This window comes from Pagrus pagrus (genome assembly GCF_965226575.1).
Source record: "Pagrus pagrus genome assembly, chromosome: 11".
Classification (NCBI taxonomy): Eukaryota; Metazoa; Chordata; class Actinopteri; order Spariformes; family Sparidae; genus Pagrus; species Pagrus pagrus.
Genome location: NC_140195.1, coordinates 10,235,398 through 10,259,159, shown reverse-complemented (window position 1 = coordinate 10,259,159; position 23,762 = coordinate 10,235,398). Strand labels below are relative to the sequence as shown.

At 42.5% G+C, this 23,762-nt stretch overlaps 3 protein-coding genes across 4 annotated transcripts; 2 read left to right on the top strand and 1 right to left on the bottom strand.

The window, feature by feature from the left end:
• The first annotated feature begins 367 nt into the window (after positions 1-367).
• Positions 368-6,555, top strand: susd3 (sushi domain containing 3). Its single transcript, XM_084366316.1, has 5 exons — positions 368-877; positions 2,884-3,078; positions 3,866-4,013; positions 5,507-5,674; positions 5,773-6,555. Exons 1-5 carry the CDS (start codon positions 793-795, stop codon positions 6,098-6,100), a joined length of 924 nt encoding a protein of 307 aa, XP_084222442.1. The 5' UTR covers positions 368-792; the 3' UTR covers positions 6,101-6,555.
• LOC311264743 (caspase recruitment domain-containing protein 19-like) lies at positions 6,428-12,399 on the top strand (the record flags this gene model as incomplete). The annotated part of the gene is made up of 6 exons (XM_084365833.1): positions 6,428-6,437; positions 9,219-9,364; positions 9,501-9,657; positions 10,019-10,087; positions 12,031-12,096; positions 12,299-12,399. The coding sequence occupies 6 exons, from the start codon at positions 6,428-6,430 to the stop codon at positions 12,397-12,399; spliced, it is 549 nt and encodes a 182-aa protein (XP_084221959.1).
• A 1,450-nt stretch (positions 12,400-13,849) lies between these two features.
• On the bottom strand, positions 13,850-21,087 carry LOC311264795 (ninjurin-1). 2 transcript variants are annotated; one of them, XR_014623489.1, is made up of 4 exons: positions 20,855-21,087; positions 15,836-15,994; positions 14,246-14,390; positions 13,850-13,961 (listed from the first exon to the last, which is right to left on the bottom strand). XR_014623489.1 is itself a non-coding variant. In XM_084365901.1 (3 exons), exons 1-2 carry the CDS (start codon positions 21,045-21,047, stop codon positions 15,852-15,854), a joined length of 336 nt encoding a protein of 111 aa, XP_084222027.1. In that variant the 5' UTR covers positions 21,048-21,087; the 3' UTR covers positions 14,232-14,390; positions 15,836-15,851. The 2 variants fall into 2 exon arrangements, 1 of the variants encoding a protein (XP_084222027.1); XM_084365901.1 differs by lacking the exon at positions 13,850-13,961 and having other exon boundaries at positions 14,232-14,390.
• Between the last annotated feature and the right edge of the window lie 2,675 nt (positions 21,088-23,762).

The following is a 23,762-nucleotide window of genomic DNA, read 5'->3' as shown; positions in this document are numbered from 1 at the left end:
GCTTTGGTTGCTCTCTGGTTATGATGTTGTCCCCTTCCTTTCCAGTGAAAGCCATGCATCTTCGGATTTGGTGAATTTGGATCATTCTGTAAACTGATGGATTAAATGTTCCTTTATGGGTTGAGTTCTCCCACTTCTTGTGCAAATAAACTGTTCAAAAACCCCTCTGTAGTTTGAGTAATGGGAAGATAGTGACTGAATTTTCATTGTTGTTTTTTTTTGGTGAACTTATCCTTTAAGCTTCTGGACTGTAGACGTGTTGTTGTGATGTTACTGTAAGCTGCACGTTACTAATTTAGGGTGTTTCGCACATTTTCAGCCCCTGTCTAAAAACACCACATCCTGATAGGCTCAACCAGAACGACGGTGCGACATCCTGCCAGCAAAGAGCGCTTCACTGCTGATGTAGTTTCTCGTCCAGCCCACAAAGCGCAGCTCTTACATACGCAACTTGACCTGACCTGGTATAATCCAGAAAGTCATCCTTGCCTCGGTCGACAAGGTCTTGACCGATCGCTTCATCTGTCTCCGACCTCTCGAGAGGCTCATCCGCCTGCGCGACGGCAGCCACGGCGCACTGTCCAAACCGCGCATAAGAAGAAGTGAATGATGCGTTGAGAAAGCGTTGTGGGTGCACTCTGTGGAGGCTGATCGCAAGGAGGCAGAGAGGATCGGGGCTCACGCTACGGAATCCTGACTTGTTTACCCTGTACCGGGCACAGAGGAGCACCGTTGCGCAGTCTTTACGCACAACCAAGGAGCGGACTGGGCGGGCGTCCGTCTGTCACCACCATGTCAGCGGCAACAGCTTCGATAGCAGATGTGTCCAGGACTGATTTTACAAACAGAGATGACGGCCGTGACCGGAATAAATCAGGTGAGACATTGAAAAATAGCGAACCAAATGGTGTCCACTTCATACTCGAGTTGAACGTGTAGGATATGTGTGGGACGGAGGTCTGTTCACGGCACTTGGCACTTCTGTCATTAACTTAAAGGCTTTTATGTTAGAATTTTACAATTGAATTCAAACACTAACCCGAATAAAAGCTCGCTGCAACATTTCGAGAGATTATTTGTGCGCGTTACCTTTATGATAAACCTGTGTTTCCGCTGGTGCGACATCCCTTCAGGGACTTATGTTACTGGCAGTGATAGCAGTTTCCTAAAAATTGCTCTAGGATGCATTCACAGATGACTTTTATTGATGGGTGTGTGATCATTTCGGATGCATATAAATTGCATTAATAAATACACTTTACATCATACAGTGAGCGTGGTGTGGGGTTGTTGAACTCCATGCGCACCTTTCATCCTGATCAAAAAAAAAAAAAAAGAATTTAAATAAATGAATCGAAAACAATGAAGAGGAAGTAAAGAGGGAGGCAACGCCTGTAATTTTAACATCAGAAACTCTCTGCACAGCCGTGCATGACAGGCCATGCACAGCTGGGCGTCTCACACGCAGCTCACGCAGCCCCACACATTATGTAAAAGTGATGCTGTCTACTTATCGGCAATGAAGTGCGTCCTTGTGTTACATAAAGTCGACTATGGTGAGCTGATGCTAATGGACCTGAGGGAAGTGTTCATCCCAGTTGAGTTTGACCTTTTCTTTCTTTCTTTCTTTCTTTCTTTCTTCCCGTCTCTGTCTATGACACCACCACAGTTTTCTCATACTGTCCAGTGCTGCAGCTCTGGTTTTTCCCCTCTGTCTGAAAGGCTCTGTTTTAGCTTCCCTCTCTTTAAGGCCCCGCCTCCTGAATACCCTGTTTTCTCTGATTGGTCAGCTCTCACACGCCTGACCCAGCACCGCTAACATCATCAGAGCAGCTGTGCTAAATCAAGTCTTACTGCCAAACTAGCAGCTGGGCATAAATTATGCAATTATGATGACGCAAGGTGATGTCACTAAATCACCAAATTAGAGGTGGGATTACTGACGAGGCGTTTCAGGAGCAGTGTTTTCTTCGGGAAAGAGGAGCTTTTTTGACCTTTTAAACTTTCAAGGTCTTTTACATGCACCAGAACCTAAAAAACTCGGAAGGAAAGAACAAAAATGAATAAGCATAATATGTCTCCTTTGATGGTTACAAAGATAAATATTACAAAATCTATTCAATGTCACATCCTGTTGTGTTTTCGAGTGAAAACAGAAGTAAGCTCCTCTCAGTGAACAAGTTGTTTTTGACTTTTCTTGCGCCTGATCTGATTCTCCTTCCCAGTTCTGCTGGAAGTCACTGAGCTGATGTCATTGTGTTTATTTGCATTCCTACAGCTTGTGTCATGATGAAGTGATACCCTTATGTTTTAGGTTCATTGTGCCAGACTGCTGGCGTACTGAGATGACACAGTGAGGAGCCTCCCCTCCTGTAATACGCTGTGCAGTGCAGTGCAGTGCTGTATGATAAGCGGGTTGTTTAGCATGGCTCCAGATGGCCTGTGTGTTTCCACCATCCTCGCAGGCCTTTTGTTTAATGATTTATCACATTTCCTGTTTCGATACTGTTAAAATTCGATGCAGCGCAGCACCGGGCTGTTTCGAAGGGGGGGGTAGTGTTTTGTCACGCAGTGTTGTGCAGCCCTACAGGGGTTCAGTGCTGATAGCTGTGGAATGACTGTCCCATTCCACAATGAATCTCATCTGCAGTGCTCCACTCGTCTCTCCTTTGTTGTTCACACTGCTTGCCCTAAATTGTTGTTGTGCTACTTTTAAAATCGGAGATGTCTGATATCTCTGAGAAAATACATTTCTGCTGAAGATGCATGAATAATACATGTGTTCAAACTTTGGGTGAACTTCTGGTGATCTATGCACATCTAACATCTGCAACATAATTCAATCACTGCAAGTGTTTTTGATGCACGCACTCTTTCTTTTAGGTCAGGCCCAGGCTCAGTGCACACCCATGCCCCTGCCAGCCCTGGGTACCCAGAGGATCATCCAGGGCAACGGCACCAATGTGGGCACGGTCATTTCCCTGCAGTGCCCGGCCAAACACAAACTAATCGGAAGTCAGCTGATGTGCATCATGGACATCAACAGCACCCACTGGGTGGGGGAGCCCTACTGTAAACGTAAGTATAAACTTAGACTTAGACACGATAGTTATAATATCGAAAGAATGCCCCTCGGTGCAGGAGTTGGCTGCTCTTCATGAATCTAATTATTCCTACACTGAAATGTGTTTTGTGTGCAGATTAAATGTTTCCAATACTATTACTGGGAGAATTGCAGCGACGGCAAAACTTCCCCCCCGAATTGTCTGTCAGCTCATTATTCTGAAGAGACAGAATATATATTAAACATTATGTGATGGGCATTGTGGCTATGGACAATCTTACATGAAGGCGATTAAGGTATTAGTTGACTTGCGCTAATTAATGTTCTAAATTATGTAAGAGTACATTCCAGAGAAAATAATATGCTACCTGGGGATGAAGCTCATTTAAGAGGAATATTAATGCAGGTAGAGAGGAATAAATTCAAGCAGGTGCACAGTTAGTCATTATTTTGGTGAGTGAGTGGAAAAAGTGAGAGCACAATCTTAATAATGTTCCAGGGTCAATCATCACGGGAGAGAAGAAGCAGTCTGATGTGAAACTGAAAAAAAGTGAAATGTTTTTGGGGTTTGTCATCCGTTCCATGATGAGCCGGCATGTGAACTTTGTTGCACTTTTTTTGCAGATCTCCTCTGATTAAATGATAATGACAGATTAGTTTGATGTGGTATTCTGGTCCGATCAGGACTTGTTACACATGAATTCTGCAGCGTGATGAGTGGAGGCGTCTAATCTGTGGAGTGCATGACGTGGACATGAAGTCGATGAATCAGTCAATAGTCTTTTTCCTCTCGCACTCCAGCTCTGTCTCCCTTTGAGGACCATGGTTTCCGCGTGGCTGTGCTGGCATCCATTGTCAGCTCGGCCATCATCTTCATCATGTCCGTGGCCTTCATCACCTGCTGTTTGCTCGACTGCATCAAAGAGGACAAGAGGAAACAGGAGGAGAGGTGAGTGAAAGGGAAACATCCTGCTAAAAGTGCTGTGTGTGTGTCCTTTAAGTATTTTAATTCCAGCATTAGATACATCCATCTTTACTAGCTCGTAGTCTCCTTCATCGCTGCCTTTGTTGGCACATTTCTGCACATCTTGGCGTGTTTCTGCCACCTATAGATCTGGCAATAGATGGGGTCAGTCACAGAGACTAGTCGAAGTAAAAAACACCACAGGGAACCTGTAAGTAAAAGTAAAGACCTACTTGTCAAGGAACTAAAAAGGTTCCTTGAGCCCATTGTTAAATGCATTTCTATAACAGCCTAGAGATTTGCGAAAGATAAGGCAAATTAGTCTGCTGATGCATGAAAAAAAAAGGCATCTGTTTTAGAAGACAGATTTTTGACATTGTTATGGTTGACCGTACAGGAACGACAGACGTCAGTCCATCTGCTGTATGTTTTCCTCTGTAGCTCCATGTTGATGTGTTGAAGCACAATAAACAAAACACAAACTGTTCTTCAGCTGCAGATTTTTTTTAAAAATGGTGGCTGAAATAAAATGCTGCAGTAGGGAACTTGTTAGAGGGTTCCTCGTCGCTCGGTAAAGAAATTATACAAAGGTGAAAGTGCAGGGAAATGGTCTCTGTGACTGACATATATTACCTTACATTATTAAAATGTTAATAATGATGCATCATGCATAAGTGGCATTTGAGGGCAAGGTGGAGCTGGTTTTTTGAAAGTAAGCTAGTTTATGCCTGCGGTTCCCTATTTCAGGTCCCTTCAAAGTGTCACAAGATAAATCTGTGGGGTTAACAGATGAATAATGGGGTCCAAAAGTAGAAAGAAAATTAGTTTTGTGACAGATATTTCTTTGCTTTCTTTCCACTATTGACAAAAGTATTTACTGTTCATGGAACCATCTGGGAGTTTGAGAGGATAAAGTCGCTTTGATGGAACGAACAACTCATAGACATCTGAAACATGACAAGGACATGTGACTAATTAACACTTCAACAATATATAAACAAATGGAGTGAAGTAGAAGTATTAAATAACATGAAATGAAAATACTCAAGACAAGTACCTCAGTATTGTAATTAAGTACAGTACTTGGGTGAATGTATTTAGTGACTTTCATCATTGGAAGATAAAGGAAAGAGGAACTGTGTGCTTAGGCTCTGGTTAGGTTAAGAAAAGATCACGTCTACCTGTTTTGCTTGCCACAAACACGACTGGAAATATTTCTGAGGTCTCCATAAAAAATATCCATGTCATGCTTACAAATGTCGAACACAGTCTTGAACTGAGGTCACTGGCTTTAAAGCCTTGCAGCCTGTAGCTCAGCCACCATCTCCTGTCATAAAAAGAGTCAGGTCATAAACATGTAATGTGAATGTGATATGACATCTGACATGACATTGATGAAATGTCAATTTGACATGTACATCTTGGCGACTGGGCTGGAAATAGTGACGTTCAAGTTTAAATGTATTTTTTTTAAACAGGGATGCAGAAGTGTGGCAGTGGGAGGAGCAGGCCCAACGTCGGGAAGACAACAGGTCTCGGTACAGCCAAAATTGCAGGAACAACAACAACAACAACACCCAGGAGAAGGTGCTTTCTCTGTGGGACACTGGAAACCCAGCTATGTGTGAGAACATGCGAGCCTGCAGGTGAGATGCGTGCTGAAACAATCAAAAGGGAGAAAAAACTTTAAATTTCCCTCAACCAGCTGAAACATTAAAGAAACTTCCTGTCTTTTCCTCTTCAGATATCATCAGCAGTACACCTATGGTCCTGGCCACGCATATGGCCCTGCTCCTCAGCTTTCTGCTCTCCCCGGCAACGACTACGACCAGCCTCTCTTACCCCGATACGCAGAGTCCTCACAGATCTCCGGTCCGCCACCTCAGTACTTTGGACCTCCTCAGACCTCCAGTCAACCTACGAGCCCAGGCATGGTGCAGATCTCAGCCACGGGGCCCGGTGTGGTGTGGCAGTACGGAGGACAGCAGAGCAGTTTGTCAACCACAGATGAGTCTAACTCGAGGAACATAAACCCTGCCAAAGAATTTTCCATACGGATTATATCAGTATGAATCAAGAACTTGCTCGCCGACCACATATGTCAGCGTCGACTGTATCAATGAGGACTATGGGAAATATTAACTGAACATTCCTGATCTTGTTGAAATGTTTATGTCTGCAGCTCTACACAGTGTGAGGGCTCTGTAGGCATACTGATCTAACAGACTTATGTGCCTTTTGTAAACTGTAATGGCACACTGCCCTCTGTCTGAAAAGAGAAGCTACTGCACTTTTGGGACACCAGCCTTGTTGGACGACTCCCTGTAATTGAGCTTTCCAGGAACAAACTTAACTGTTACGTTGAGGTTTAAGTTAACAATTGAGGTTTTTGTGCGGGCATGGCTCACAGTACATTGTAGGCAGCTGAGGAAGTTGGTGGAAGAGAGCAGCTGGAAACCACTGGCCAGTATGTAAATACAATTTTTAAAGAATGTAAATAAATTAAACACTTCTGGTAACGATGGAAGGAGTGTGATGGTGTAAGTTTCTCTCTCAGGCAGATGTTTACAAGCCGACATGATTGTGCAGATTTTAAAGGAGACCTATTATGCTTTTCTTTTTTTTTTCCGTTTTCCTTTCCTTCAATGAAAGTTTAAAAGTACAAAATCTGCATCAGCAGAAGCTCCTCTCTCCCACAGAAAACACTGCTGCTGAAACGCCTCGTCAGTAGTCCCGCCTTGGCTTCAATTATTATTTGTACTATTATTATTATTATTACATATATTTATTCATTCATTCATTCAGTTAAGTGGCTTCATGGTGGCTAATTTGGCACGGAAGAATCGAGTTAGCACAGCTGCTCCGCTGTTGTTAGCGGTGCTGGTTCAGGCTTGTGCAAGCTGACCAATCAGAGGAGACTGGGGTATTTGAGAGGGGGCCCTTAAAGAGACAGCAGCTAAAACAGAGCCTTTCAGACAGAGGGGGGATACAGTATGGGGAAACTGAGGTGTTTGTGAGCACTAAAGCATGTAAACCTATTTTAGTAGTAACCCAAAATAAACTGATGAAAATGAGCATAATATGTCTCCTTTAGCTGTATGTTCAACACACAAAGTGACATGGTAAAGAATGTATCACTGACAAAAGTATTATTATTATTATTATTATTATTATTATTATTATTATTATTATTGCCTGGTCTAATTGGCCCAGTGCAGTCATTATAACTGGAGGAAGGGACTGAAATAAAGTGATAGACAACACCTCTGTGGCTCATTGTTTGCAACAGATATCTTAATCAGATCCTGGTAATCAGCTCAGTCTACCGCACTGATAATGATCATGTGGCCCTGAGGTCAGACACGTGGGCCCCTGGGCGGCGCAGCGTGCTGATGTAACTGGACAGCAGGGACCGTCACACCGGGGAGAACAGGAAGTTTCACCGGGAGGCTGTCGGTCGAAGCGAGCAAGACCCACGCTCGGTGTGTTTGTCAGTATGACAGGTTTGTGACTGAAGGGTAAGATGTTTTGATGATTTACAGTAATCCCCGCGCAGTGACTTGAAGGACACACAGGCTGGATGACCGCCTGGAGTGAAGAGTGTGTGTGTGAGTGTGAGTGCGCCACTTGTTGCATAGAGTTAGTTCGAAGTGTGGTCGTTGTTATTGATTTAATACATTCATCTTGGCTTTATGTGAATACATATCTGAGCCTGAATGTTGAGCAAATATCCAGCCTATAAATAAAACATGAGCAGTTTGATGGGCAGGTTTTGCATTCTGTTCAATAAATTCTGCTTATGGAGCAATCCAGACCTTTATTAAAAAATAAGAGTGATGGTTTGGTCCAAGGATTGTTTTTTTTAATAACGAACTGGCATAAGTCTGACACTGTGATGAGGCAGTTTTATTGAATTTAATCATCTATTTCAATTCAGTTTATACCAGGATATTCTGCGTTCACTTGTTTGATGGTGCACTATGTAGTTTTGGAAAATAAATACTAAGGTAATAATACAAATTGAAAATATGTATTTTTCTCCATGATTGAATGAACAATCTGTTCTCAGAGAAGAATAAGGTCCCCGCAACCATGTGTGGAGCTAGAAAATATAAATAAAGCAAAACAGTATGAAACTCATTGTTTATTCAGTCATCAAAATCTATTTTTCTCTTCTAACTAAAACATGTTTTTTCCCCCAAACTGCATAATGCACCATTTTAAAGATGTAAGCAGTTGGATCGAAAAAAAGAAAAACTGAAAAAGCATGCTGCAGAAAAACTGTGCAGATGTTGAGAGATAACCTGGAGGATAAAATCAGTAATTACAAGAACATTTTTTTCAAAAATCCTAATGACTAAAAATGTGTGTTTATGTAAATATTCTGTGTATATAAGAATATATCGATATTGGATTTTTTTAGACCCCAGTATCGGCATCAATTCCAGAAATCCAGTATCGGTCGGGCTATACTAATGACTGATGTCAAACACATAACTGCACAGGCAAAATTCAACAACGGTCACGGGTTAGCCACCACCAGGACTTCCCAACGGACACTTCCTCTGCTTCTATACTGCGCACCGCCTTTTTTTGTTATATGTCCCCTCGTTTTCTCTCTTCTCACACCGTCTTCTTCCATCAAAGTGAGCGAGGGGAGGAAGTCAACAGTGAGTTGGCAGGAAAATTTGCAGATTTGGCGGTGCTATATAGGAACTAAAACAAAATCAGGGACTGTAACTTTTTAAAAGCCTTAGCTGAAAATGAGCATCAAGTTGATCCAACACCTTTAACAATCAGCAAAACACTCCACTGTAACTACTGTGCTCTGTTATCTATGAACACCCTAACTCAGACTCATGTTATTCATTATAGTCAAATGATTCTGTTTATTTTCAAGTGTTGCCAGAAAGCAAGTGTATTTACCTTTCTAAACATGAGAATTAACCTCTCAGTCATTTATTCTCAGAGCAGGACTGCTGCCAAGACCAGCTTACTAGGAAACTACTTAAGACTAGACATAAATCTGCACGCCTTCAACTGGAGCCTTGTAGCTCTGTGCCCTTTATTGCTCAGGGTCACGACCTCTTTCTCACCTGGTGTCCACACTACAACACAAATAAGTGCAGGGCAGGGTTCACTCTACTTAGCATGTATTTAACATTTTATCTCTGACTCGTCTTTGACTAGACATTGACGATCACCATCAGCAGCTCCAGAGGGACGCTCACTTCCTGTGCTCAGACCAGAGGATGGACACTGAACTGGTTGACAGGCTGGTGCTGCAGCTCAACAGGATCTACCCCCAGATACTCAGTGACAAGGAAGCACACAAGGTCACTACAGATAATATACGACACCGCTCCAACAAAAATAAAAAATCCTGTTTTCAGTCACTTGGATCTGCTAAACTGAATTTGAACTCTGGCTGCCGGTTTACAGTGATTCAATTCAGCATGTGTCTCCCTGCAGTTCAGGAACCTGAGCGTGGCCACCGAGGTGCGGTTAGCTGAGCTGCTGAAGCACCTGCATGGGAAGGGAGAGGAGGCATGTCATGAATTCTACAGAGGACTTCACATCCACGCTGAGGACGTTTACTCCAGTCTGCCCACCAGAGTCATACAGAGAGGTGAGAGGTTTCAGTGGATGAAGATTTCCAAGTAGCGCTGCAGATAGGTGAGAACGCTCTCTTCTTAAAGATGTGGCCCTGCAGACTCGCATCAGAGTATGTTTTTGATATGTATCTAAGTGCAGAAATGCCTCGCCTTGCTTAAAATAGTAGAGACTGTGATCTCACTAGCAACTTCCCCAGTGTCCTCTAACGGTGGATCCCCTGCTGTGTAGTTGCCTTGTCTGGCCTTAGGTAAGCTCATCCTATTTAAGATGCAGAGTGTAGCCTGGGCTGCAGTTAAAGTCGTGGATCTGACATTACTCAGGCTGTTATTTAAAGTGTGCGGTTTACCAGTAACCATGTTTACCCTCTGTTCTAGAGATGGAAGATCCAAAATGGACGTACAATGTGGAAATCTTCCCAGAGCGATATGTGCCTAATGACAGAGGTAAATCTAATTAACATCGCAAACTACTGTCCTGTGCTTCGTGTTTTTGATTTAAGATTTTAATATTAATTTGCAAAGAGACATCTACTATCTGTAAAGTGCCACATTTAATGCACATTTTTTTCTATAATGTTGAGTCAATGTGAATAGATTAAATAATCTAGTCTGATAAAATGTGTATACTTAATACATTAACCTTATGTGTTTATTCAATTATTACATAGTCATGGGGAACTTACATTTTATTACACATAAAAGTTACACATTTCAGATCGGTTATTCTGTCTCCTGTAATAAATCACACATCTCGTTAGCTAATTCATACACAATCACTCAACTCGATGGAAACATTCTGGATTAAATGTGACTTTACATCGAATATATGAAATAACATTAGAAGGAATTTTACATGTCACAGTTTTAAGTACATAATTTTTTGTGTACATGGTTTTTATTTTTTATCTATTTTAGAAAAATCACCTTGGAGGGATTTTAAGTTAACTGAGTGAGCGGTCAGTCAGTTTATATATTATCGTCATGTAGAGATGCAGGTGTGAGCTGGATCTGATATGAAAACATTTCCTCTTTGGTGCATCACTCTGACATCTGAGATGTAATTATTGTCGACCAAAACAATCGTTTTTAATCCAAGAAACTGGGGCAGGGACTCACAGAGTAGCTCACAACACAATGCGATTCACAATATGTTGCCCATGATGACGATAGTATCACGATACAGTGATTCTGTAATAAAAGCACAGGAATTATTCCCTGAATTGCATTTTTTCCTACAGAATTTGACATTAACTAAGATGAAACAATGTATTAAAAGGTATTGAGTCTTAAAACTTTGTGCATCTATATCACACACACTGACTGCAACTCATCCATGTCCTCCTGTGCCACCATTTTAACGTAAACTAGCCATAAACTAAATTATTTTTAATCTGTGTAGTTTAAGAGAAAGCAAGAGAAAGTGATGTGATATATACCCAAATGTCCCTGCACAGAACTGCATTAAAATGTGACAATACACTTTGAAATGAGAGGAAGATTTTTGTGTGTATGAGCTGATAGAGGCTTTAATAATGAGAGAACGTAACCCATAACAGGGACAGTGAATGCATATCTAATCCATAGATCTACTCTGTTACTATTAATTCATTTATTTTTTTGTTTTATGTTCTTTTTCAAAAAGCATTACAGTCAAACAAAATGGGTATCATGGATGAGCTGTTTAAAGAAGGTGTCTCTAAACTTACGAAATGGTGGACAGTAATGTAATGTGATAATAATTTGTGGTTTGATTCTAAAGTACGGTGGTCTTACAGTTTGTGTGTCAGTCAGGGTGCCTCTGTCCCCCCTCACTGATCCTCCGATAAGCCCCCTTAAGCCCAACCAAGCTTTGTTCTTCAGCACATGTAGTTGTCTGCTGAACCTTTTAACCCCTGGCATCAGAATGTGGGCCCCACTGTTCTGCACTGCTTCACCATTCATCATCCCATCGCATCCAGAGCTTTGGCTTTGTGGGTCAGTTAAGCTCACGTGTAAACCCCCCCACCACCGTCCAAAACAGTTTCCTCTGTCCTGCATTCCTCTGAACAGTCAGGGGGCACATCCACTGGGTCAAAGGTGTGTCAGCAGGGAAATGGGTCATCAGTGATGAAGTGAAACACTGACTTCAAATCACGAGTCATACGAAGAAATGATGACGTGTTTAGACCGTGAAAAACAAGACAAGCGTCTTTTCACAGAGCAGTTTTAGACTCTTGACTCTTGCCACATACTGGTTTTCATTCTAGTGTGTCTTTGTTATTTTTTAGTATATCTGATTTATTAGTGAGACACTGACCCACCATGCACATTTAGTATGCCCACCTGCTGATTAGATATTCACTTGTTTATTATTGGTCTACTTTATCTTTTTCTCTCTGTTTCTGCAGGACCAATGTTCTTCCTGAGCTGCTTCAGTTTTGTAGTTTGTATTGCAATGCTCTACTATTACAGAGGTGAGTCATACAGAATGATGGAGAGCTCTTCAGACTGATTTGTCCATGGAGATTTGAAATTACTTTTGAATATCAACGTACAAAAGCATCCATAGCCCCTCTTTTCGTATTCAAAACTCGCTTTCCACTCTGTTTGTGTTTATACAATCCTCTCCCTTCATTTTTCCTGAAACCTTTTGTTGCCACTCTTTTCCGCCCACAGAGGGTCAGACATTGAGATGCACCGGTCCGTTTCTTCACGGCTCTGCAGCAAGACTTAGTAAAGATGTTTTAATTTCCTATGCTGAGGTTGGAAAGCAGTAAATGTGGGGCTGGTAAGGTGCTTCAATGCTGAAGAACAAGCCCCGCTCGAAGGACAAGCCATGACATTTGCCACGTTGCTGTGCCATACTCATTCTCCTTGAGAGCTAGACATTTTTTTCTAAAATGTAAGCACTAATTGACTTGTTTTTTAAACCCTGAGAAGCTGACATGTATGTAATGTTCTACCATAATTCTTGCATGTATGAGTCTTACATGGATTCATTGTGTGTGCTGAACCTGTAGAGAGTACAGAGAGAGTCACAACAACAGAAGTACAAAATGCTGATCGTCATGTGATTCACTGAGACTTCAGATAATTTACAAAGACACAGAAGTACAATGTTTGGCAGTTTGCAGTTACAACATGATTTACTGAGTGATTGACTTAATGTACTGGGCTGCTAGTATTTGCAGCTAACTTCTGGGATGTATTGTGAGGCTCCACAATCCGCCATTGCTTTAAAAAAAGGTTATTTGGAGTAAATGGAGATGATGCGACTCTCTCTACTCGAGGGCTCTGAACAAAACCAACTGAAAGTGGAGGGAACTGTCAATCAAGTGCAGTTTGTACACACCCACTCTATCCTGAGAAAAAGTCTAATCGGGCAACGGAAGTGAAAGCACCTGTGTTGGTGTGCAGGGATGGGCTGCGGTCAAAAACACTTTTCCTTTATGCTTTTCCTTGATCTTGATGAGGTCAAGACAACTGCAAGTGACTGCACTTAAACCAGGACTGCAAGGAACAGTGGCTGGCATTGTCTCCTTTCCTTTAGTAAAAGGATGGTCCAGCGTACCATGTGCTAACGGAGGTTAGAAAAGACATCTGCTGCGTTGGAGGCACAAATTTACTAGTTGAATTTTCCAACTCCCATCCTCCAAATGTTCTGGGTGCAAGATGCCAAAAGTTAACAAGAAGTCTTGGCTCACTGTAATAAAATAATGTCTTACATACTATTACACCCTCAGCAGCGCAGCCTCTTTGCATATATAAACATAACAGAGGAAGGGAAACAACACACAAGGTAATAGACGCCAGTATGTATTTTATTTTACTGCACTCATATTTGGAAACATATCTAAATATTCCTTTCACTAGCCTAACACAAAAAGGCTACTGTACACCTACTAATACATCCTACCCACTCTCCCATGGTTGCTGCGTTGTAGAGATGTCAAACAAGGGGTAGATGGATTTGCTGCAAGATTACACGTAAGAATCCTTCAAGTGGCGTTCCCTTGGGAGTTCTGAGTTGTCTTGAACGCAGCATTGGATAGTTTGTCACTCTGTTAGGAACCTTCCTAAACAATAAAGACTATCCGACTGCAGCCCTGGTCCCTTGAATTTGACTTTTTGAGTAACGATGTTCAACTTTTGCTCAATAAAGCACAAAACATTTTGGCATCACCTGGAGTTGCATCTTATTTTAATCTACCAGAGAAAAGATATGCATAGACATGTGTACATTTAATCAGCATCAAATACTGTATGGTCTTTAGGAGTATCACAGTGAGCAGTTGGTTGGTTAGCTTTTCCGGGTTTGTATCTGGCGCTGCTCTGTCTGCTGTGAGCATGAAATGGAGATGATGATCACACATGTATCTCATCTATCTGAAAGTTACACTAGAGGGCACTGCTCCCTCATTCAGTGCACCGCAGTGGGCAACAAGGATGATGGAAAATGTTCTGGAGTGCTCTTACAATGACAAATCGAGGGCAGCCCGCATTAATTAATAATGACATCAAATTGATTGAAAGATTGAAGTCAACTTAATTAAATGCTACATTAAACGCTGTTGACTGCTTAAGAAAGTCTTGTGTGCAGGGGCGGATGCATTTCATACTCACTTAAGGCCCTTTCAAGTACTTCTTATTTGAGTCAATCAGCAGGAAAATGGCTGCATCAAAGATGGTACGTATACAGTACAGGTGTCAGGTGTCGGATCTCTGGGGATTTGCGTCACTGAGCGTCACTTTCCCGCCTCTGTATTCCCTACAAAGAAGGAGCAACAGATGAGAGAGAGAAAGGGGAGTGAGAGAAAGAAAGAGGGATGGGGACGTGGGTGTTAAAGGGGGTTGGAAGTGTCACCGGGGTGATTGTCCAGTTTGAAATCTGGCATCCACATTCCCACGAGAGCGCTATTAATAGTCCCACTTCACACAACCCAAAAATCTCCTGGTTGCTCATCAGCATCCTCTGATGTCGTACCCCCCGCGGAGTCAGCATCTTTCCACAGAGCCAGAAGAGTAGGAGCCACGGACATACATTATGTATATATTTATCAGTCTACAGATCTGCCTTGAGTGGAGCCGCGTGTGTCATGAATCTGGCTCGCGGCTCGTCTGGCAGTTTCCACGGTTACCAGTGATAGTTGTGGAGGAGGAAGAGGATCAGATAGTGACGTTGGTTTGTCATCTCGGAGGTGCTCTGTCACAGTCACGTTGAGAAAATGATAGATGCAAGCATGTATATTCTTGTGGTGTTTAGCGGACGATTATGTGAAACAGGCTCGAAACGTTTGTGTTAAACCACTCAAGTGTATAAACTGAGCATTTGCATGGGCTCTAATTAGGGTTTCGGTGACACTGCTGAGATACAGACTAATTAAAGCTTCCATTTTAACAAGCAGTTCTGCTGGGCTCTGTGCTGTGTTGACTCTGACTCACCAGCTGCCGGTCCAGAGAACCACAGACACTCTCCATAGCACAGAGAGTCAAACATTGTTATAATTGAATGTTAGACATGACGCCTGCGGTCGGGGACATGTGTCGGTAAGGTTGTAGCTGTAAAGGTGTGTCAGAGCTTTGAGTCACATGAGTCACGCCCTCCTCTGCTGCGCATATATTTACTCAACAGATTCATCAGCTGTCTGGAAAGGAACGATGACATCTTGCGTGTACGTCATCATTGTGATTAAAAATTGAAGCCTGTGAAGCTTTCGTGTAACTGTGGTTGTGTGTCTGGCCGATCCTCGAGGTCACTCTCGGGCAGCAAAGGAGACAGACAGCGTGAGGTCACATGTGCCTGTCTCCACTTTCCTGTTTGTCCAAGAGGAACAATTGTTGTGTTGTTTGTGTACCAGACCCCTTTGTCCCCCTTTGCTGTTTCTCTCTTGTTTTCTGCAGCGCAGGACAATGATTTTCTGGTAAATGAACAGTGGTTGGATTTTGTTCTTGAGTTGTTTTCCGCTGGAAATTTCTCTGAGAGCCGAGAGACGTCAGTGTGTTTGTAGGTCAGGTAGGGAGGATTGTGAAGGTCGGGGTCAGGAGGTCAGGAGAGGAGAGGACCAAAAACATGCTGACTACGCGGATGTCTATTGGGGCAAACTGCACAGTAAAAGGCAGGAGAGAAAAGAAACTGTTTGTATAGAGAGAGGGGGGCAGAGAAAGAGGATGAACATAAAGAATATATGTGATTGGCAGAAAAAGAAAGAATACCTGCGTGCGTTCTTGGTCAGTCGCTGCGGTTCGGCCTGTGGACTCCAAATGCCGTGATGAAGACATTGACGACCACTATCATAAAAACCAGGCCTGTGGTTAAGTTTTCCAAAAAGTTCAGCCTCCAGTGCTTTTGTTCATCATTCAGGTTCCATCGAACTGTGGACAAAACCAGGAAATACAATTTAATAACAAAAACACACAGTCAATGAACGTTCACTCAAACATCAGCATCCTACATTATTCTGGGAAACAAGCCAACTCATTATACAAAGATTTACTGTCAACTATGAGTCAATGTATATTTAATTCAGGGCGCAGGAAGTTCACATGTTCATGAGCGATCCCACAGCAATGCAGTGAATCCAATATTCAAGACCTTATGAGGAGAAAGGGGTTGTATGAGCTATCAGCTTTTCTCTAAACACAAAAGAGTGGGACTAACAAAAACTTTTGCATCGTTGGTCCTTTCCAAATTAAAATGGGAAACTCTTTGAAAATATGTTCACTTTTACATGAGCACAAACTATGATTAGTTTTGGGATGAAACCTGTGTTACTTCACAAATAATTTAATTGTGTTTTTTATAAATAGCTACAAAAGACTGTTGTATGTAAATCCATTTTCATTTGTGTATTAAACATATCACAAGGGAAATAACAACAGATATTTTACATAGCTGTGTCTGTGAACACTAATTTCCAGTTTGGTCTCGTGGAGACCCTGGGGTCCTCTTTAATAACTCGGAAAATATGCTGAACATAGTTTTATCAACTTGATACTTCACAACTTTCTTTATCCTACACTCCTTTTAGAGGGTTCTACCTAGAACCCAACATAAAGGGTTATACCTTGAACCATCTCTGAAGGCTCCACCCTGAACCCCCTACAGAGGTTCTATCGAGAACCTTTTTATGGTGTTATAATTCCACCCAGAACTCTCTCTAGGGGTTCTGTCCAGAACCTTTTCACCCTTTAAGGGTGCTAATAAGGACCCACCAATGTGGTTCTACTGGAAACCCCTTTATATTCCAAGGGTTTCATGTAGAACCTAGTGTTTAAATTGATAAAACATTCAGACACTTTTTAATAAGTCAAACATTTGGATGGAAATGGTTCTTAATGAAACTCTCAGTCTTACAAAGAACCATTGAAATTGAACCCCCCCTTTTTTAAAAATTTTCTCCAGAAGCAAATGGTGCGACTACACTGCGGTGGAGTGTAAGAAAATTGCTCATAAACATGATTTTGACCTGATGACATGACTGTTGACTGATAAGAAAATGATGCATTACTTCTGTGTAAAACTTGGTTAAATACCTTAATCTTCTATTTATATCTGTGATAGGCGTTGACAGAAATGTTTACTCAGCAGTACTTTACCTTTTCAATCAATGATGTCATTTCGAGGACAGATTGGTTAATTTTGTAACATCCCAATACTTACTACACTACTACACTACTATTTTTAGTCATGACTCTATGACTCTATCATTAAGGCAAAGGGTCAAAGCACACAGAAACAAACAGTAAAAACAATACAGGGAAGAGCGGCCTGATCAAGGGAAGCTTTTATTTCCTTATCACTGCTTCATTTTATTTGTGCTTTGTTAAAATGTTGATCCAAACAAAACAACAACAAAAAACTTCTAATCTATGTGATAATGACATAACAACTAACAAATGTTGTCATCTTCATCATCACAGGGACTGACTTAGGAATAATGTCAAAATTAAGGTGTGTGAGTGGGGAGTGACCGGTGACTCTACAAGCACATGCTATGTGTACGTGTGTGTGTGTGCGTGTGTGTGTGTGTGTGTGTGTGTTTGAGGGTCATAACCAAAGGTTAAACGGTGTAAGGACCCCTCCTCACTGTGTATGTGTGTGTCTGATCTGCCTGGGGTGGAGTGGACTGGGGTTGTGGGGAGGGTGGTGGTGGTGATGGTATGTAGGCCACTCACATTACGCATCACTGGCTCCATTAGACAGAGCTGGATCCAGTGGAGAGGGAGGGAGGGGAGGACGGAGGGGGGGGAACAGAGAGGGCAGCGGGGCTCAGAACAGTCAAAGAAAACGAAGGAATGAAAAGAGCGATGAGAATGAGATGTGTTTGATATTCTGGTGGAGACGAGGGGGGCTGTTGGGGGGTCGGTGGAGTCAGAGGATTTGGTGTTCAAAGGGGGGGGGTGGGCCTTAATGAATGTGTGATGACTTGAACATGCTGACTGACCTTCTTTCTGACACGTGATGCTTCAGAAAAAACTTCAGAAAACATTAATTAATTACAGATATTGTGATTTATTTAACCGGTAAAAAAATATTTCAGAAATAAAAAGAGGTTTAAATAAGAGTGAAAGTATACCAAACATTCATGGAGGATATGGCCAAAAAAACTAATCAAAATGTATTGTTTTTATATTATTAAGATTATAGATTACTATGGAAAGAGGAGCACAAGAGAGGTATGTTTGTATACACCAGTTTAGTTATATTTCAGATAAACTGAAAAACAGTTCCTCTTGCAAGAGCTGAGATGAGTCAGTGCAATCTGGCTAAAGCTCAGTCTGTCAGAGGAAAATTACCTGCAGTCTAACCTGCACCGGTACATCTCATCTTAACTCGTCTTCCCATCTTAAAGGATAAATACCGTTTTTTACAACCTGGACCTTATTTCTGGCAAAAGATATGGTCATTTACTCACCCAGATAACTTTGGTGTCATTCGGCGTCGTTCGGACGAAATTAGATCCAGTGTAGCGGCGATATATCCATATAATGGGAGTAACGGGGCATCGACACACAGCCTCTATATAACGCATTATCTGCCACGAAACTAGTTCATTTCATCAATATTTTGTTATGAAATGCTAGCGCTATTAGCCTCTGAGTCCGGGCTCGTCTATTGTCAACATCCGGGGTCTGTAGGCTGATCTACTACCTCTGACCTGGAAGATGTCGTCTCTGAGCTGCGCGCGCACCCGCGACAGCGCGGCTTGTTTACCTGTAGCTGCTGCTGCTAGTTTGACCCCGGATGTTGATAACGGACGAGCCCGGACTCAGAGGCTAATAGCGCTAGCATATCGTAACAAAATATTGATGAAATTAACTAGTTTCGTGGCAGATAATGTGTTATATAGAGGCTGTGTGTCGCTGCCCCGTCTCTCCCATTATATGGATATATCGCCGCTACACTGGATCTAATTTCGTCCGAACGACGCCGAATGACACCAAAGTTATCTGGGTGAGTAAATTACCATATCTTTTGCCAGAAATAAGGTCCAGGTTGTAAAAAACGGTACTTATCCTTTAATGGACCTGTTTTTTTTTCCCACCCACAGATGCAGCTGTTAAATACAGCAATCGTCAAAATCTCTGAATGTGTGAACAGATGGCATCTTTATATTTAGTGGTTTGTTTTATTTCTTCCTATTTACTACAAGACATGCGTACACATGCGCAATGACTCATACTGACACATTTTCACACACATAGGGGAGACTGGGGGCAATTGTAACAAGGGGTGATTGTATCAACTCAAATTTCACCAACCAGAAATGAGACAGAACAATGAGATTACGCACATACTCTGTGGGGATCCCTCTCTGCCTGCAAACAGACAAACCGATGTCTCATACTTGTCCAGGTTCTTCTGGCAAGACTTTTTTTTTACACTTGTATAATAGTACTATTAATTGTACTGTTTGGTAAGATTGGTTGGTTGGTAAGACTATAGAAACCAGCTCCAGAGCCACTTCTCCTTAGTAAATGAACATGCACTGCCTTACTACAGACCTTACTGTAGGTTTGTGCTTTGTGCTGTGTTAGCATGGCTCAGGGGCTGTGTGCTTTGAGCTAACATTAGCTGCTGAAGTAGGCTGTTGCTGCCGCTGCAGCTCTGTTCCAGGGGTCTGGGGTTGTGTGCTTTGCGCTAGTCAATTAGCGGCTGAACTACAGTCTGTCATTGCCACTGCTGCTCACTCAGCCTTGGGCTCAGGGGCTGTGTGCTTTGTGCTACTGAGTTAGCTAGCTGCTGAACAACAAGCTCAGAGGCTGTGTACTGTGAGTGCAGCGCATCATAATTGCTAACCAAATCCAACTAGCTTGTGTCTCACTCGCATGTATAACATTATCATAATGAACGTAAACAATGTACAGGGCTATTGTTAGTACTCACGGCTGACAAGCTAGCTGGTTAGTAGTGGAAAACTAACTCACTAATAACTTTATAGCAAAACAACCGCCTAGCCCTGTGGAAGACTGGTAATCCACAGTGAATGCAGAGTATGTGCAGGCAGGCATGTATGTAGACAGACAGGTAGCCTGACCAATCTCTCATCTTTGACAGGCTTATTAGAGGCCTGCAAAAGCCACAGTAACTGGAATTTTCTTTTTTTTAATTTGTCAGAGCATTTATTGATTGCTGTCAGGATGATTATCTACAAATATAACAAAAAAAAATGCTTCTAGAATAACTTACCAACCCTAGCTTTAATCAAACTAGAATGAATTGTTCAATAGACATTAAATTGTTTTACATTATTCCATATCTATTCTGTGGTCCTTGGTATTTATATGAAAGCATTCCATATGTTACAATTGCCCCTGCACGTTAGGGCAGATGTAGCTTCCACTGACTGGTGTTTCAATCAATATTTTGACTCTAACATTGCTTGTTAAAACCTTTGATGACCTACATAAAACTTGTATCCCGTTAGTTCAAAAGGTTTTTAAGTAATGACACTGAAACCAAAACAAACACGGTCTCTCCCACACAGCAGAGAAATAACCTCCCTCCCTGGACTCCCAGCAGCAATCTAACCTAGTGACCTCTGACCCGCTGTCAGGTCTGGTTGCCGTGCTTACCGCTAGTCTGACTGGTAATGGGTTGTTTGTCAGGGATCAGTGGACTTGACATTGGTGCATCTTGCTGAGGGACAGGGTGGAGGGGATGTTAAACAAAGGGCACATCAAGGTTGTGAAGCTTGCCTTTTAAAGGGCTTGGGCTGTTTATTCTCTCACCTGTGAAGATGAGCAGGACCCCGACTGTGACCTGCAGACAGAGGGAGATGCTGATGAGAGTGATGATGGGGGTGTAAAGGGAGAAGTTTGGCCCCTGCTCCAGCACAGCCTTTAGCTGTGAGGCGTTGGCCATCAGCAGAGCCACATCCAGCATGCTCTCAGCTGCGCTCTTCTTGTTGGCATAGTGGTTCATGTTCAGAGGGGCTGGACTGCCGGGCCAGGCATCTGGATGGGAGGCCTGGAGAGAGAGGAAAGTAACTGGCACAGAGATAATGTTTATGGCTTCGGGATAACGCCTGAAAGAAGAATGCCTGGAAGTAAACAGAGAAGCATGCTCTGTCCTGCTGCGTTTTGTTCTCCCCGCAGAGCAACGAGGCAGCATGATGATGAGGCAAGCAGTAATTTTGTGCTTCCTGTGCGTTGATGGTGAGGATCTGGTTGTCATTCTGACCCAATTAGCACAACACGCAGCCATTACAAAGAGTGACCTTTGGAAACAGAGCCATTAGTACAGCAAAGAGATACTGACACACTGGCAACAGACCCATTAAAACATGGTGAACGTGATCCAGTCAGCAAGCACAGTGTCCGAGGCTTTTTCCGCTAGCTGTGGTCTGCACTCTGTCTGCACATTTTCATGTTCTCCGAGCATTATATACCATATGCGTTGCAGAGAGACCTCTTTAACACTATTTGCTGACTTTTAAAATCAAAGCAGTGTGTCTGTTTTGTGTTAGGTGTGTGACACTGTGACCCTTCGTTCATATCCTGCTCATATATCCCCGTCCCCCCAAGCGGGCTAACAGAGTTAACAGGATATCTGCACTGAGTAAAACCCAGAACAGCTCTTTTTATGACAGCAGCCATTAATCCTGCTTTTCTGAGACAGGCTCTTTTCCTGTGCATCAACATTTTTACTCATACTGTATATGCAGCAGATAACAAAACACACATTATTTCATTTATTATTTTACATTATTTTTATAAAGGGAGGAGAGTAAATCAAGTTGCATCCCTTCTATCAACAGGTGATAACAGAAAGCATGAAAGAAAAGATAGATCTCAGTTTATAGTTGAATCCTATAAGCTATTGATTCTTGTGTGGGTGATGATTATGCAACAGAAGCTAAGCTAGGTTGTGCGTTTGTGTGTCTACTCCATCCCCGTGGACTCTGCACCATGAAGCAAAAAACATGCTCTGGGTCAGCAGGTACTGGATAAACAGTCTGCTTGTTGATAAATAAGAAATCCCTCTTTTCAAATGCCGAAAATACATCCTGAACTTGGAGCACTGCTGCTGAATGAACATCCACTTGGACCTTCTGTTCAGCAATGCCTTGCTAACACCTGAGCACCATCACTGAAGATTTAGTCGTGTCAAGGCCAAAGCCTGCACGCTAGCATACTCTCTGCTGCGAACAGGAAATAATCAGCAGTGCTCGCAGCCTCTTCCTCGACAGTGAAGCCTTCCTTTTTTTTCTCACAACACTCCCCTGAAGCTGCAGGGAGCATAGCTTGTCAGGGATTAACCAAACCACAGTGCTGCTACAAACTGTCTTCCCTCTGCTCCGGGGATAGAGACGAAAAAAGAGGAGCTGCACCCTCTAATTTGCCACAGGGTAGGCTACAGCTGAATTACAATGTCTTTAGGAGATTCACAACAATCAGCTGGCGTGGTTAACTTGATGTATGAGGGGGAAGTACAAGTTGCAGAAGGTGTGGTCATGAGGGTTGGAGAAGAGCACGTACTCTGGTTGCAGTACTCATCTTGGTGAGTTTCTTTGCAATCCTGTGATAACTACGGGACAAGCCATGTTTAATTCTTTTAATAAGCCTTTTGGGAGATGGCTTACACATGTAGCTGGCTCCTTCATCTGGCAGCATACCTCGAATTTATAATTCGTCGCTTCATGTGAACACTGCAGATGCATCCCAGCAACATCCAGCAAAACCTTCAAAAAAACTCTCCACGGGCTTTCTCCAAATCTTTTTCACCCGGAGCCATAACACCCCATGGTAAGACTCATAACAAGGAATTAAACAGCTCTTCAAAACATGTTTCGTTACATTCCTTGGGAAAAAGAAGGCAGTGTGGGGCGGTATGGTGCCCTTGTGACTGTTTCTTGTGCCAAATGCCACAAAATGGCACACTGTCATGACTTGTCATGGTCACCCATTCTGCTCTCAAACACTGACACAGGCTTTTCAAAGACAGCCCTTTATCCCCAAGTCAACACACCGCAGTGAGATAATGCTTGTTGTGAGATCACAGGTTGGAAAGGTGCAGTCAGTCTAGAAACAGAGCCGATGCATTTTCTCCAGAATTCACCAGCAAATGAAGAACTCCCGGGTGTTGTTTGTAGGCTGGGACAAGACTAAAACCACGTACTCAGACAGTCCTATCTGCTCATATCATATGGCTGAGAACAATTAATCACAGTAGAGGAGATGATGTACAGTAGTAGATAGAGAATATAGGCCATGGTATCTCACATTGTCCTATCATGGGGGCTGGGGGATGGGGTGGCAAGCAAGAACCCATATTACAGGATGCATCAGACCCAGGCTTTCATTAAGACAACACTTCAAATTAAGAAACCACAGAAGAGAACCCACATGTACATATTTCTAACGCTATTTGAGAAACAAAGCCCTCGCCAGTCAAACAGCCATCACAGATCTATTGTTATTTTGCACAATCTAAAACGAAAGGCTCTCATTAAGTCAACCACTCCTTGCTGGTCCTAGGTTTCAATGCTTATTTTTTTTTGGATGAATTATTCACACTTCATTCCTTGACTGAAATAGACTCAGGGGACATGCCGAGGACAGAGGAAGGGAGGAGGATGTGGGAGACAGAGAGAGACAGAAAAGTTGTTTGAAACTGTATAAACTCTCAGTTATGCGT

Bases quoted from the DNA above. Each gene is read 5' to 3' on its own strand.
- LOC311264795 (XM_084365901.1), bottom strand. From the start codon at position 21,047: ATGAACCACTATGCCAACAAGAAGAGCGCAGCTGAGAGCATGCTGGAT. The intron at 15,995-20,854 runs GTGAGAGAATAA...TTTTGTCCACAG, and splicing joins GGTCCTGCTCATCTTCACAG to TTCGATGGAACCTGAATGAT.
- susd3 (XM_084366316.1), top strand. From the start codon at position 793: ATGTCAGCGGCAACAGCTTCGATAGCAGATGTGTCCAGGACTGATTTT. The intron at 878-2,883 runs GTGAGACATTGA...TCTTTCTTTTAG, and splicing joins CCGTGACCGGAATAAATCAG to GTCAGGCCCAGGCTCAGTGC. The intron at 5,675-5,772 runs GTGAGATGCGTG...TTTCCTCTTCAG, and splicing joins GAGAACATGCGAGCCTGCAG to ATATCATCAGCAGTACACCT.